At 42.3% G+C, this 13,936-nt stretch overlaps 2 protein-coding genes across 2 annotated transcripts in view; one reads left to right on the plus strand and one right to left on the minus strand.

Annotated features, from left to right (window-relative positions):
* Window positions 1-13,936, minus strand: part of LOC140723491 (uncharacterized) — a 321,144-nt gene that overhangs the window by 260,300 nt on the left and 46,908 nt on the right. The gene's annotated exons all lie outside the window — the stretch shown is intronic.
* The window catches only part of LOC140723475 (NACHT, LRR and PYD domains-containing protein 3-like), a 33,608-nt gene that overhangs the window by 5,116 nt on the left and 14,556 nt on the right, over window positions 1-13,936 (plus strand). Inside the window, exons 2-3 of the mRNA XM_073038049.1 lie at window positions 4,811-5,041; window positions 9,441-9,671. Coding sequence (XP_072894150.1) covers window positions 4,828-5,041; window positions 9,441-9,671 — 445 coding nt within the window. The 5' untranslated portion in view covers window positions 4,811-4,827. The remainder of the gene's footprint in view (window positions 1-4,810; window positions 5,042-9,440; window positions 9,672-13,936) is intronic.

Here is a 13,936-nt window from a genome sequence, read left to right on the forward strand (position 1 = left end):
TGCTGACTATTCCTAATCAAGGCATTAGATAGTCAAGGCCTGACCCGGAATAGTCAACACGGTTTTGTGTCGGCACCTTTGCAGTTCATAATTAACATAAATAATTGGATAGGAATATACATGGCATGATTAGAAAGACTGATGATTTAAATCACCATGATAATGAAGTAGGTTGCAATGGATTTTAAATATATTTTGTTCATTTGGGAAGATGTGCTGAGAGATGGCAAACAGGTTTCAACTTGAACAAATGTTGTGGAAGTTGTGGCAAAACAAGCCTTAACATAATATGTAGGGAAGAAAGATATTTGAAGCGCATAAGTTCCGTTTGCATAGCCGTTTACCATTATTGGAAACGAGATAAGAATATAACAAATGGGTGCAATAAATCTGCTTTACTAAATACAAAGTAACTTTGGTAGTCAGCTTGCAGTCACTTTTCACTTTTGGTGAATGGTGATTGACTTTTCAAGTAAGGATTTCAAACACTCACAGTTTAGCAAACAGACAATATCTGGAACCGTTAGTCAATTCTCTGTAAAAGTAGAATTTCTCTGTTCAGACTTCAGAACAGTGTTCTCCGTGTAAATACGGTAAGGGTTGGGAAGTTCAAGGGGGACATTAGAGGAAGGTTTTTCACTCAGAGAGTGTTTGGTGCGTGGAATGCACAGCCTGAGACAGTGGTGGAGGCAGATACACTAGTGAAGTTTAGGAGACTACTAGACAGGTATATGGAGGAATTTAAGATGGGGGGTTACAAGGGAGGCAGGATTGGAGGGTCGGCACTACATTGTAGGCCGAAGGGCCTGTAATGTGCTGTACTATTCTATGTTCTATGTTCTATATTCTAATAAGTAAAATAAAGTGTGATTGAGTTGTAATAAATGTGTGTGTTCTGAGTCCACTTGTCGGCGCCGACATTGTCAGCTGATACATTCTGGACAATCACACCAGTGCGGGCCTTGCACAGTGCGCGGAACGGAAGCACCTGCGAGTACAAGTGCACGGTTCATTGAAAGTGGCCACACGTAGCGAGGATGGTAAATGAGATGGAGTTTAGGAGTACGGAAACAGTCTTGTAGTTACAGATGTTGTTGGGTAGGACACACAGTGTCTATGTGGACAGATATGGCCACCTTGCATTAGGAGAGATATTGCTGAAGAGGCTGCAGTAGAGTTTTATGAGGATGGTATCTGGACAGGACAGCCTGAGTGATAAGGAGTGGTTGGCTAACATGGATGTGTTTTCCCCAGAGTGTAGGACAATTCAGTGTAACCTCGTAAATGTTTATAAAATCATGAGGAGCATGGATAATATGAATGGCCATGGTTATATCCTGAGGGTTGGCAATTTCAATATCCCAGAACGCAGGTAGAAGATAAAAGAGGAGATATAGAGACTTGTGAGACCTACATAGATGGTACTACGTAACTATTTAGTGTTTGCATCATTGGTTGTCTGCCTCAGATTTGGTATTATAACGGTGTTTTGAAAAACAAAACAAAGAAAAGAAAAGCAAAAAAAAAAACAAAAACTCGAAGACCGGCCAGTGTAAGGAAGGCACGGACGGCTGCTCGTCTCGTTCCTGGTTTGGCTCACCACATCCCTTTCAAAGGGAGACATAAAACAATGGATGCTATAGGGTACAGAGTATTGTGAAACAGAGGGACCTGGGGGTACAAGTGTACCGTCATTGAAAGTGGCAACAATAGTGTAGAAGGTGTGAAGGATGCTCTTAGCACGCTTGACATCATCAGTCAGGACATGTTGCTTTGGAGAGGCGACATTATGTTGTAGTTACATACGTCGTTGGGTAGGCGACATAGAGTATTTGTGGACTGATTTGGTCAACCCGTTTTAGAATAAATATTGCTGACGAGGGAGCATAAGAGATTTGCGAGGACACCGGCTGGATAAGGTAGCCTGAGCTTTGGAGGAAGTTGGCCAAGATGGATGTTACTTCCCCAATGTGTGGGAGAAATCACGATAACCTTATAAAACTTTCGAAAATCACGAGGAGAATAGATAATATGGATAGCCATGGTCATTTTCCCGGGATTGTAGAAACTGAAAGCAGAGTCAACATGTAAAGGATAAAAAACAAGATATTTAAGAGTCCTTAGAGAAACTACACAGAGGTTAGTAAATAACTGTTTGTTGTCTGCATAATCGAATTCAGTATTATAACCGTGTTTAGACATTCCCCTCACTGTAGCCTACGAGTGAGCAAAAAGAACAAAGAAGAACTCTAGATGCTGCATAATATCAGACATTGTTTGAAACCATGCTGACGAAGGGCTTTGCTCCAGAAACATTAGGTTTGTTCTCTTCTCCACAGAATTTATCTACTGTTTCTCACGTAAGTACAAGAATCAAGTTTAATATCATTGGCATATGTCTGAAATACCTTGATTCACGGTGCCAGTACACTGCAAAACATACAAAGAAAAAAAAAAACATAAATTACAATAAGACACACAAAATTAAATTAACTAAGTAATGAAATAGAGAGCAATAAAGAAGAAAATAAGTGAAGTAGTGTACATGGTCATTGCACGTTCATTTATTTGATAAATGTGGGAATTGGGGACGGAGAAACACAGGGTGATAGGTGAAATCAGGAGGGGGAAGAGTGAAGTAAATAACTAGAAAGTTGATTGGTGAAAGAGATACAGGGGCGGAACAAGAGAAATATAATTGGAGAGGACGGAAGCCCTTGTAAGAAACAAAAGGGAGAGGAACACCAGAGGAAAGTGATGGTTAGGCAAGGAGTTTAGGTGAGAGGGCAAACGGGATGGGGAATAGTGAAGCGGAAATCGACTTCATGCCATCAGGTTTGAGGCTACCCAGACAGAATATGTGTTGTTCCTGCAACCGGAGTGTGGCTTCAACACGATGGTAGAGGAGACCATGGACTGAAAATCGTCATCCGTCTCGACTTCAAAACTCCTCTCTCCAATTCGAACCTCACTCCTTCCGAACGCCTGGGTCTCCAGTCCCTCATTTTTTTTTAAAGCTATTATTAATGCTTTTTGAGTTAGTGATTTAGATGCATATCATATTTTTACTGAGTTAAGTATTGTATGTAATTAGTTTTTGTTACAACAAGTGTATGGGGCATTGGAAAAAAGGTTGAATTTCCCCATGGGGATGAATAAAGTATCTATCTATCTATCTATCTATCTATCTATCTATCTATCTATCTATCTATCTATCTATCTATCTATCTATCTATCTATCTATCTATCTATCTAACTATCTATCTATCTATCTATCTATCTATCTATCTATCTATCTATCTATCTATCTATCTATCTATCTATCTATCTATCTATCTATCTATCTATCACTAATCCCAACCTCACCATCAAACCCGTGAAGAAACTAAGTGCTGTAGTAGTCTGGCGAACTGACTTCTGCCGTAACATACTAAGTGCCGTAGTAGTCTGGCGAACTGACTTCTACTTTGCCTGCCCATCGCCTCCCTCTGGTGCTTCTCTCCACTTTTCTTTCCTTGATGGCCTCTTGTCCTCTCCTATTATATCCCCCCTTTTCCACCTGTATCTCTTTCATCAATCAACTTCCCAGCTCTTTACTTCATCCCTCCCCATCCCGGTTTGAACTAACACCTCCTGTTTCTCCCTCCTCTCCCCGCACCTTTAAAATCGACTCCTTAATTGTCCTTTTCCTCCAGTCCTGCCGAAGGGTCTCGGCCCGAAACGCGACTGTACGGTTTTCCATAGAAGCTGCCTGGCCCCTTGAGTTCCTCCAGCATTTTCTGTGTGTGAAACATAGTATCAGCACGACTTCCTTGTTCTTTCTTTCGTCCCGATTTACCGTGTCTAGCAATCTCTGGATGAAACTGAAACCCTCTGGGCTAGAGAATTCCAAAGAGACGCAACAGGGAGGATATACATCTAAATCTATATTAAATTAATCTCTTTATTCTCGAACTAAGTTTCTTTACTACAGATGCCTCCCAGGAGGAAAATCGCTCTCTTAGAATTCACGTTCAGTCCGTCTCGATTTATATTGGTCAATTATTATGGAAGGGATGTATTGAAATCAGTCTAAAAGGGGCGTTTCAAGCTCATTCAAGGGATGGAAATCTTCGTCCTATAATATGTAGCTAAAGATATAGTTGTTGTCTTTTATATAGTTTGAAGACAAATAACGGATGATCATATATATGGACACATGCATACACGATCGAACATCTCTGAAAGATCCATGAATTGCTGTCTTGAGCTCCCTAACTCACCGTACAGTCCTTGAGCAAGTTTTGCAAGGGGAATAGGCATAACTTGCTCAGTCATGTTGTCCCAAGCTAATACAGACGTATCCAAAATATCCTCTGGTTGTAATAGTTGCGAGAGGTGTTTCAACTAAGTACAGGGCAAAGTAACTCTGAGCAGCTAACATTTCAGTTTTTGAACTTCTCGTTTCTTCATGCTTTAATTTTTTCCTAATTTTCTGTTCTTACGTTAAATAAGAAAATATAATTCACAAGTAAAACCCCTCAACCGAATTGGTCAAAACCCCTGGATGTAATACACATATGTAGGATAGGGCTTTTCAAGGCATTGTATAGTCGATTCCGTATAATTCGGCTGTTGATTAATCATGGCAGCCGCTTATCTGGGATATCTCTTAAGACAAAAACAAATCAAGAACATAGCTGGGATTCTGTCTGTTTATTTAGGACACTCTGCCACTTAATTGGGACAGGAGAGTTTCGTCAACCAGATTCTAATTAGCGTCAGTTACGTGTTTGTTGTTTGCTCATTAATCTGAATTTGCATTTTCCAGACAGCAAAGCAACTGAAATGGGAGGAATATGCACATGCATTAAAACCCGGCCTGAATGCTTGTCGGATGTGGAAATTGATCATGCCACAAAATCGAGTGACAGTGAACAAAGCCATTTTCTGGGTCCTGATCAATTCCAAGAAGTTCCACACGCAGGAATAACTACTGGTGAAGAGATTGCTTTTGACAGAGATGTTTTGGAACCGTCTGGGAGCTTTGAACATGGAGCAGGTCAGTAGCTTGCAAATAGTGGCAAATAAAACATCGAGTACCTCTGTCCTACCACGCTGCTCAACTTCTTACAGATCGATGTGTAATTACTACTCAAATATCCCTGCAAAGTTCAACATATTACTTTTGATCTGGCTGCATTAAAATCCATTTCCCAGTTTAAAGATGATCTTTCTGGTAAATTCCTCCTGCATCCTGCCAGACGGGTTTAATCCTCCATAGTGGATGGCAAGTGGAATTCTCCCATCTTTGGCGTAATTATCATGGCGTTAAGTACTTGAAATGATGAATGTGGGGTCCCTGGACTAGGGCAGCTCACGGCCTGAAAGATGCGGGGTCCCGATGGATGGGTTGACGCGTGCCATGGTGAAGGAATGAGACATCACAAGATACGGGGAGGGTGTGGGAACTGCGTTTGAGACATCAAGCGATTCCTGTATGATGGTGGCCGAGGAGATGACGTTACCGATTTGGATTTGGCAAGTCAAATGGAAGGTGGCATAAGGCACCCTGCATAGAATAAAGATGGATCAGACCGTTCTTGACGTACAAGATATTGATAGAGCAGCGTGTTTCACGGTCAGGAAAACACCTGAAACATTCCGTAGTATGGGATTTCCCAGGGTTATCATCGCAGGATTCTTGGTGATAATCAAATTGGGAATGGGAATAGATCGACCAGAGTAGACGGGTATTATCAACCTTGCTCCAAGGACCCCTCAGCTAGTATAGGGGTCTATGAGATAGAAACGTTTTGGAAATTGTCATTTGGAGCAATAGGAAAGATGTATTGCTCAATATTGGTACCAATAACATGGGAAGGAAAGTCAATGAATTCCTGAAAGGATAATGTAGAGAGCTCGGTAGGAAGCTGAGAGTCAGGACCTCCCGGGTAGTAATTTCCGGATTGCGGCCTGCACCACGCGCCACTGAGGGTAGAAACAGGATGATTTGGCAGATACATGCGTGGCTGAGAAGCCGGCGTAGTGGGCAGGGCTTCAGGTTCTGGTATAATTGGGATTTCGTCTGACCAGTTCAAAAGTGTCGGGTTGCACATGACCCCGAGATGGACTAATATTTTCGCGGGCAGGTTTGTTACAGCTGTTGGGAATGGTTTAGACTAATTTAGTGGTGGGGGGAGGGTGTGGTAGGGTTGCTGCTGGAGCAAAGGATAAGACAGATGGTAACAAATTAAAGATGGAGTGCAATCAGACCGCCAGTCAGAGCAGACAGGTGATGGGACAAATTTGCAGCCAGCCTGCTGTGTATCAAATCATTCTGTATAGGAGTTGGTTGCTGAATGTCCAAGGTTAAAGGTTATAGTGGTGGTATAGGACGATAGGTGGAGGGGATGGTGTGGCTCCACTGATAAATAATGACATTAAATCAGAAGAAAGATGAAACATAGGATCAGAGGAGGTTGAATCCTTGTGGGTTGAGTTAAGAAACTGCAAGGGTAACAGTACGTTGATGGCAGTTATATACAGGCCTCCCAACTGTGGCTGGGAGGTGGATGACAGATTACAACAGGGCGTCGAAAAGGTGAATCAAAAGGTCAATGTTATTGTAGTCATGGTAGATTTTAACATGCAGGTCAATTGGGAAAATCAGATTGGTAATGGATCTCAAGAGAGTGAGTTTACTGAATCCCTAAGGGATAGCTTTTAGAGCATTTTGTCGTTGAGCATACTACGGGATCAGCTGCATTTGATCGGGTGTTATATAATGATCCGGAGGCGATTAGGGAGCTAATCGTAAAAGAACCTTTAGTAACCAGTGATCACAATATGATTGAGATCACTTGAAATTTGATAGGGAGAAAGTAAACTCCGAGGTAGCAGCATTTCAGTGGAGTAAGGGAAATTACAGTGGTACAAGTAAATTGGAAGGAGCTTCTAGCAGAGACGTCAGCAGAGTAGCAATAGCGTGTGTTTCTGAGGGAAATGGGGAAGGTGAAGCATAGACATATTCCAAAAATTAATAAACGCTCAAATGGTAAAATAGTGTAACCATGGCTGACAAGGAAAGTCAAAGCTACTATAAAAGCAAAAGAAAGGGCATACATCAAAGAACATATTAGTGGGAAGATAGGCGATCGGGAAATTTAGAAAAAAAATCATTTCAAGGGAAAAGATTAAAGCAAGTTAGCAAACAATATCAAATTGGATTGTAAAAGCTTTTTCAAGTATGTTAAAAATAAAGAAGAAATGAGAGCGGACATAGTCCCTCTAGAAAATGAGCTAGGAAAAATAGTCACGGGGATGAAGGAAATGGAAGATGAACTAAATGAGTATTTTGCATCCGTCTTCACTGTGGAACACTCTAGCAGTATGCTTAGTGTTACAGTGTGTGAAGGAAAATAAGTGGGTGCAGTTAATTTACAAGAGACAAGGTTTTCAAAAAGTTAAAAGACCTTCAGGTACACAGTCACCCGCCCAGATGACCTGCGCCCTAAGGTTCTGAAAGAGATAGCATTAGAGATTGTGGTGTTATGGAAATGCTCTTTGAAAAATCATTGGATTCTGGCATGGTGCCAGAGGACTGCAAAATTGCAATTGTCATTTCACTCCTTAAGTTAGGAGGAAGGCAGCAGAAAGGAAATTATAGACCTGACCTCAGTGGTTGGGAATATGTTGGAGACCATTGTTAATGATGGGGTGATGGAGTACTTGGTGAAAATCGGCAAGATAGCACGAAGTCAGCATGGTTTGCCTCAGCGTAACTCCTGTCTTATGAACCTGTTGGAATTCACTGAGGAGATTAAAAGTGGGATAGATAAAGTTGATGGATGGGGGTATGTCTGTAGTGAGATGCTGAAGATGTTCTATAGGTCAGTTGTGGAGAGCGCCCTCTTCTTTGTGGTGGCGTGTTGGGGAGGAAGCATTAAGAAGAGGGACGCCTCACGTCTTAATAAGCTGGTAAGGAAGGCGGGCTCTGTCGTGGGCAAAGTACTGGAGAGTTTAACATCGGTAGCTGAGCGAAGGGCGCTGAGTAGGCTACGGTCAATTATGGAAAACTCTGAACATCCTCTACATAGCACCATCCAGAGACAGAGAAGCAGTTTCAGTGACAGGTTACTGTCGATGCAATGCTCCTCAGACAGGATGAAGAGGTCAATACTCCCCAATGCCATTAGGCTTTACAATTTTACCGCCAGGACTTAAGAACTTTTTAAAAGCTATTATTAATGTTTTTTGAGATAGTGATTTAGATGCATATCATATTTTTTACTGAGTTAAGTATTGTATGTAATTAGCTTTGCTACAACAAGTGTATGGGACATTGGAAAAAAGTTGAATTTCCCCATGGGGATGAATAAAGTATCTATCTATCTATCTATCTATCTATCTATTTGAACTTCCGGAAGGCCTTTGACAAGGTGTCACACATGAGACTGTTTACCAAGTTAAGAGCCCATGGTATAACAAGAAAGTTACTAACATGGTTAAAGCATTGGCTGATTGGTAGGAGGCAGCGAGTGGGAATCAAAGGATCCTTTTTCTAGCAGGCTGCCACTGCCTTGTGATTTACCGCGTGGGACGGTGTTGGCACCACTTAATTTTATGCTTAATAGCAATGGTTTAGATGATGGAATAGATTATTTTGTTGCCAAGTTTGCAGATGATACGATCAGTGGTGGAGGGGCTGGTAATGTTAAGGAAACAGGTAGGCTGCAGAAGGACTTAGACAGATTAGAAGAATGGGCAAGAAAGCGGCAAATGAAATGCAATTTTGGAAAATGCATGGTTAGGCATTTTGAATGTAGAAATAAACTTGTGGAATATTTTCCAAAGCTGGAGGAAGTCCAAAAATCTGAGGTGTAAAGGGACTTGCGAGTCCTTGTGCAGAGCACCCTAAACTTGTGCAGGTTGAGTCGGTGGTGAGGAAGGATAATGCCATGTTAGCGTTCATTTCAAGTGGTCTACAGTACAATAGGAAGAATGTGATGCTGAGGCTTTATAAGGCACTGGTGCACTAGGCCTCACCTTGGGTATTAGGAACAGTTTCGGCCCCTCAGAAGATATGTGCTGGCATTGGAGAGGGTCTAGAGGAGGTTCACAATGATTTTTCCGGTAATGAAAGGGTTATCATACGAGGAGTGACTGATGGCTCTGGATCTGTACTCTCTGGAATTCAGAAGGATAAGGGGGAAATTAATTGAAATGTTTCTAATGTTGAAAGGCCTAACGACAGTTGATGTGAAAAGGTTATTTAATCATGGCCGCCGCATATCTGGGACATCTCGTAAGGCAAAATCAAACCAAGAAAATAAATGGGATTTCCTCTGATTATTTGGGAACCTGCCACTTAATTGGGACCAGAGAGTTTTGTCTGCCAAATTCTAATTGGCGTCAGTCACGTGCTTCTTGATCATTAACCTGAACTTTGCCTTTTCCAGCTGACAAAACAACTGAAATGGGAGGAATACACGCATGCGTTAACACCCAGTCTGAGGACTTGTCGGATGCGGAAGCTGATCATGCAACAACATTGAGTGTCAGTGAAGAAAAACTTTTTCTGGATCCTGATCTATTTCAGGGAGATCCACACACCGGAGCCTCTCCTCCTGAAGAGATTGCTTTTGACAGAAGTGTTTCGGAACCATCTGGAAGCTTTTACCATGGAGCAGGTCAGTAGACTGCAAATATTTGCAAATGAAACATTGAGCTCCTTGTCAAAGATAAGTCTCTGACTATTTCTGCAATCGATAAGAAAATAGAATACAGTGTGACCCTACTAACCAGAGCTTCAATCTTCTGCTGAACCATGTGTTACTAAATGTAGCAGGTCAAATAACTGAGGAGCGGGCAGCGAACATGGCAAACAATATATTCCTTCCTCCCTTCATTCCTTCATACAGCATGATCCAACAGTTTTGCGCCACCAAATATACACAAATGACTAATTAACCTCCTTGACCAAATATCTTTGGAATCTGGGATGAGACCGGAAACACATGCTGTGAGAAGAAAGGATTGAGTCCTTGCAAAGCGGCCAGTTTCGAACGCATGTCACTGACGCCGTAAAACAACACGCTCTCCGCTATGCTACCATGCCGCTCAAAACTAAATTCCTAACTTACTCAGTCTTTATCTATAACTCAAATCCTTAAGTGCAGGCAACATCCTTTTAAATTTCCTCTGCAGTTTTTCAATCACTCCGGTCTGGTAGATAGGTGATCAGAACTGCGCACACTGCTCCAAATTAGGCCTCGGGATAGATTTCGTGCAACATTGGCAGCACATCTTTTCTAAGACGACGGGCTCAAAACTGTTCAAAATGCTCAAGGTGAGGCCTCACCAGTGCCTTATAAGGAATCAGCATCAGATCATGGCTCTTGTATTCTAGACCTCTTGGAATGAATGCTAACGTGACATTTGCCTTCCTCACCACCGACTGAGCCTGCAAGATAACCTTCATGGTGTTCTGCACAAGGACTCCCATCTCCCCCTGCATCATAGATTCCTGGAATTTCTCCCCGTTTAGAAAATAGTCCGCAGATTTGTTTCTGCCTCCAAATTGCATGACCCTGCATTTTCCCACATTGTACTTCATTTGCCACTTTCTTTCCCATCCTCCTAAACTAAATCCGTCTTCATCCTACCTGAATCCTCTACACTAGTGCCCCTCCACCAACCTTCGCATCATCTGGAAACTTGGCAACAAAACAATCTATTTCATCATCTAAATCATTTATATAAAGCATAGAGGCCTTTGGGTACGGGACCCTGCGGAACTAGTGACTGGCAGCCGACCAGCGTCCTTTTGTTCCAACTCGCTGCCTCCTGCCAATCAGCCAATGCTCTAAACATTTTAGGGACTTTCCTGTAATACCATGGGCTCTTGACTAGGTAAGCAGTTCACGTGTGTGCAGCTGGTCAAAGGCCTTCTGAAGTTCCATATGTACAACATCCAATGCATCACCTTTATCTAATCTACTTGTAATCTCCTTGAAGAATTCCAAACGAGTCGTCAGGCAGAATTGTCCATGGAGGAAACCATGCTCTTGTCCTGTGTCACCAAGTACTTCATCACCTCATCCTTAACAATTGATCCTAACATCTTCCCAACAACTGAGATCAGGCTGACTGGTCTATAATTACATTTCTGCTGCCTTCCTACTTTCTTAAGGAGTGGAGTGGCATTTGCAATTTTCCAGTCCTCTGACACCATGCCGGAGTCCAATAATTTTTGAAAGATCATTTCTAATGCCAGCAGGATCTCTAAAGCTACCTCTTTCAGAACCCCAGGGTGCATTTCATCTGGTCCTGGTGACGTTTGTTCATTTAGGTCTTACAGCATTTTGAGCGCCTTCTCTCTTGTAATAGTAACTGCACCTACTTATTTTCCTTTACGCACTACAACATCAGGCGCGTTGTTAGTGTCTTCCACAGTGAAGACTGATGCGAGATATTAATTTAATTAATTAAATTACGTAAATTAGTTTAGCCATCTCCTTGTCCTCGTTATTACTTCTGCTGCCTCATTTTCTAGCGGTCCTAGATTCACTCCAATTTCACTTTTATTTTTAACATACTTTTAAAAAATCTTCCATATTCCACCTTGTAAATAGTAAAGGAACCATTAAGAGGTAGTGCCCATAATATGATCTGCTTTATCTTACAAGTTTGAGAAGGGGAAGGGAAAATCGGATGTGTTAGTATTACAGATGAACAAAGGGAACTATGGAGCTGTGAGGGAGGAGCTGGCCAAAGTTCAATGGGACAATACCCTAGCAGGGACGACAGTGGAACAACAATGGTAGGTATTTCTGGGAATAATGCAGAAGGTGCAGGATCGGTTCATTCCAAAGAGGAAGAAAGATGCTAACGGGAGTAAGGGGTGGCCGTGGCTAACGAGGGAAGTAAAGGGCAGTATAAAAATAAAAGAGAAGAAGTATAACATAGCAAAGATGAGCGGGAAACCGGAGGACTGTGAAGCTTTTAAAGAGCAACAGAAGATAACAAAAAAGGCAATACGCCAAGAAAAAATGAGGTACGACGGTAAACTAACCAAGAATATAAAGGAGGATAGTAAATGCTTCTTTAGGTATGTTAATAGCAAAAATATAGTTAAGACCAAAATTGGACCATTGAAGACAGAAACGGGTGAATTTATTATGGGGAACAAGGAAATGGCAGATGAGCTGAACAAGTACTTTGGATCTGTCTTCACTAGGGAAGACACAAACAATCTTCCAGATGTAATAGTGGTCAAAGGAACTAGGGTAAAGGATGAACTGAAGGAAATGTTTGGGCAAGAAACGGTGTTGGATAGACTGAGTTGGATAAACGGTGTTGGACCTGATGGTCTGCATCCCAGGGTACTTAAAGAGGTGGCGTTAGAAATCGTGGACGCACTGGTAATCATTTTCCAATGTTCTATAGACTCAGGAATAGGTCCTGCTGACTGGAGGGTGGCTAATGTTGTCCCACTTTTCAAGAAAGGAGGGAGAGAGAAAACAGGGAATTATAGACCGGTTAGCCTGACGTCAGTGGTGGGAAAGATGCTGGAGTCAATTATAAAGATGAAATTACGACACATTTGGATAGAAGTAGAAGGATCAGTCCGAGTCAGCATAGATTTATGAAGGGAAAATCATGCTTGACTAATCTTCTGTTTTTTGAGGATGTAACTATTTAAATGGACATGGGAGAGCCAGTGGATGTCGTGTACCTGGACTTCCAGAAAGCATTTGATAAAATCCCACATAGGATATTAGTGGGCAGAATTAGGGCACGTGGTATTGGGGGCAGAGTACTGACATGGATTGAAAATTCGCTGGCTGACAGGAAACAAAGAGTAGCGATTAACGGGTCCCTTTCGGAATGGCAGGCTGTGACCAGTGGGGTACCGCAAGGTTCAGTGCTGGGACCGCAGCTGTTTACAATATACATTAATGATTTAGATGAAGGGATTAAAAGTAACTTTAGCACATTTACTGATAAGTGGCAGTGTGAAATGTCAGGAAGATGTTATGAGAATGCAGGGTGACTTGGACAGGATGGGAGAGTGGGCAAATGTATGGCAGATGCAGTTTAATGTGGATAAATGTGAGGTTATCTACTTTGGTGGCAAGATCAGGAAGGCAGATTACTATCTAAATGGAGTCAAATTAGGAAAAGGGGAAGCACAACGAGATCTAGGTGTTCTTGTACATTAGTCAATGAAAGCAAGCATGCAGGTACAGCAGGCAGTGAAGAAAGCTAATGGCAGGCTGGACTTTATAACAAGAGGAATTGAGTATAGGAGTAAACAGGTCCTTCTGCAGTTGTACGGGGCCCTGGTGAGACCCCACCTGGAGTATTGTGTGCAGTTTTGGTCTCCAAATTTGTGGAAGGACATTCTTGCTATTGAGGGAATGCAGCGTAGCTTCACAAGGTTAATTCCCGGAATGGCGGAACTGTCATAAGTTGAAAGATTGGAGCGACTGGGCTTGTATACACTGGAATTAAGAAGGATGAGAGGGGATCTGATTGAGACATATAAGATTATTAAGGGACTGGACACGCTGGAGGCAGGAAGCATGTTCCCGCTGATGGGTGAGTACAGAACTACAGGCCACAGTTTAAGAATAAGGGGTAGGCCATTTAGAACTGAGATGCGGATAAACTTTTTCACGCATAGAGTGGTGGATATGTGGAATGCTCTGCCCCAGAAGGCAGTGGAGGCCAAGTCTCTGGATGCATTCAAGAGAGAGTTAGATAGAGTTCTTATAGATAGTGGGGTCAAGGGATATGGGGAGAGGGCAGGAACGGGGTACTGATTGTGTATGATCAGCCATGATCACAGTGAATGGCGGTGCTGGCTAGAAGGGCCGAATGGCCTACTCCTGCACCTATTGTCTATTGTCTATATCGAGTAACCTTGGACATTCAGCTCCCAACTGCAAAC

Source organism: Hemitrygon akajei, unplaced genomic scaffold (assembly GCF_048418815.1).
Source record: "Hemitrygon akajei unplaced genomic scaffold, sHemAka1.3 Scf000115, whole genome shotgun sequence".
In the NCBI taxonomy this organism is placed as follows: domain Eukaryota; kingdom Metazoa; phylum Chordata; class Chondrichthyes; order Myliobatiformes; family Dasyatidae; genus Hemitrygon; species Hemitrygon akajei.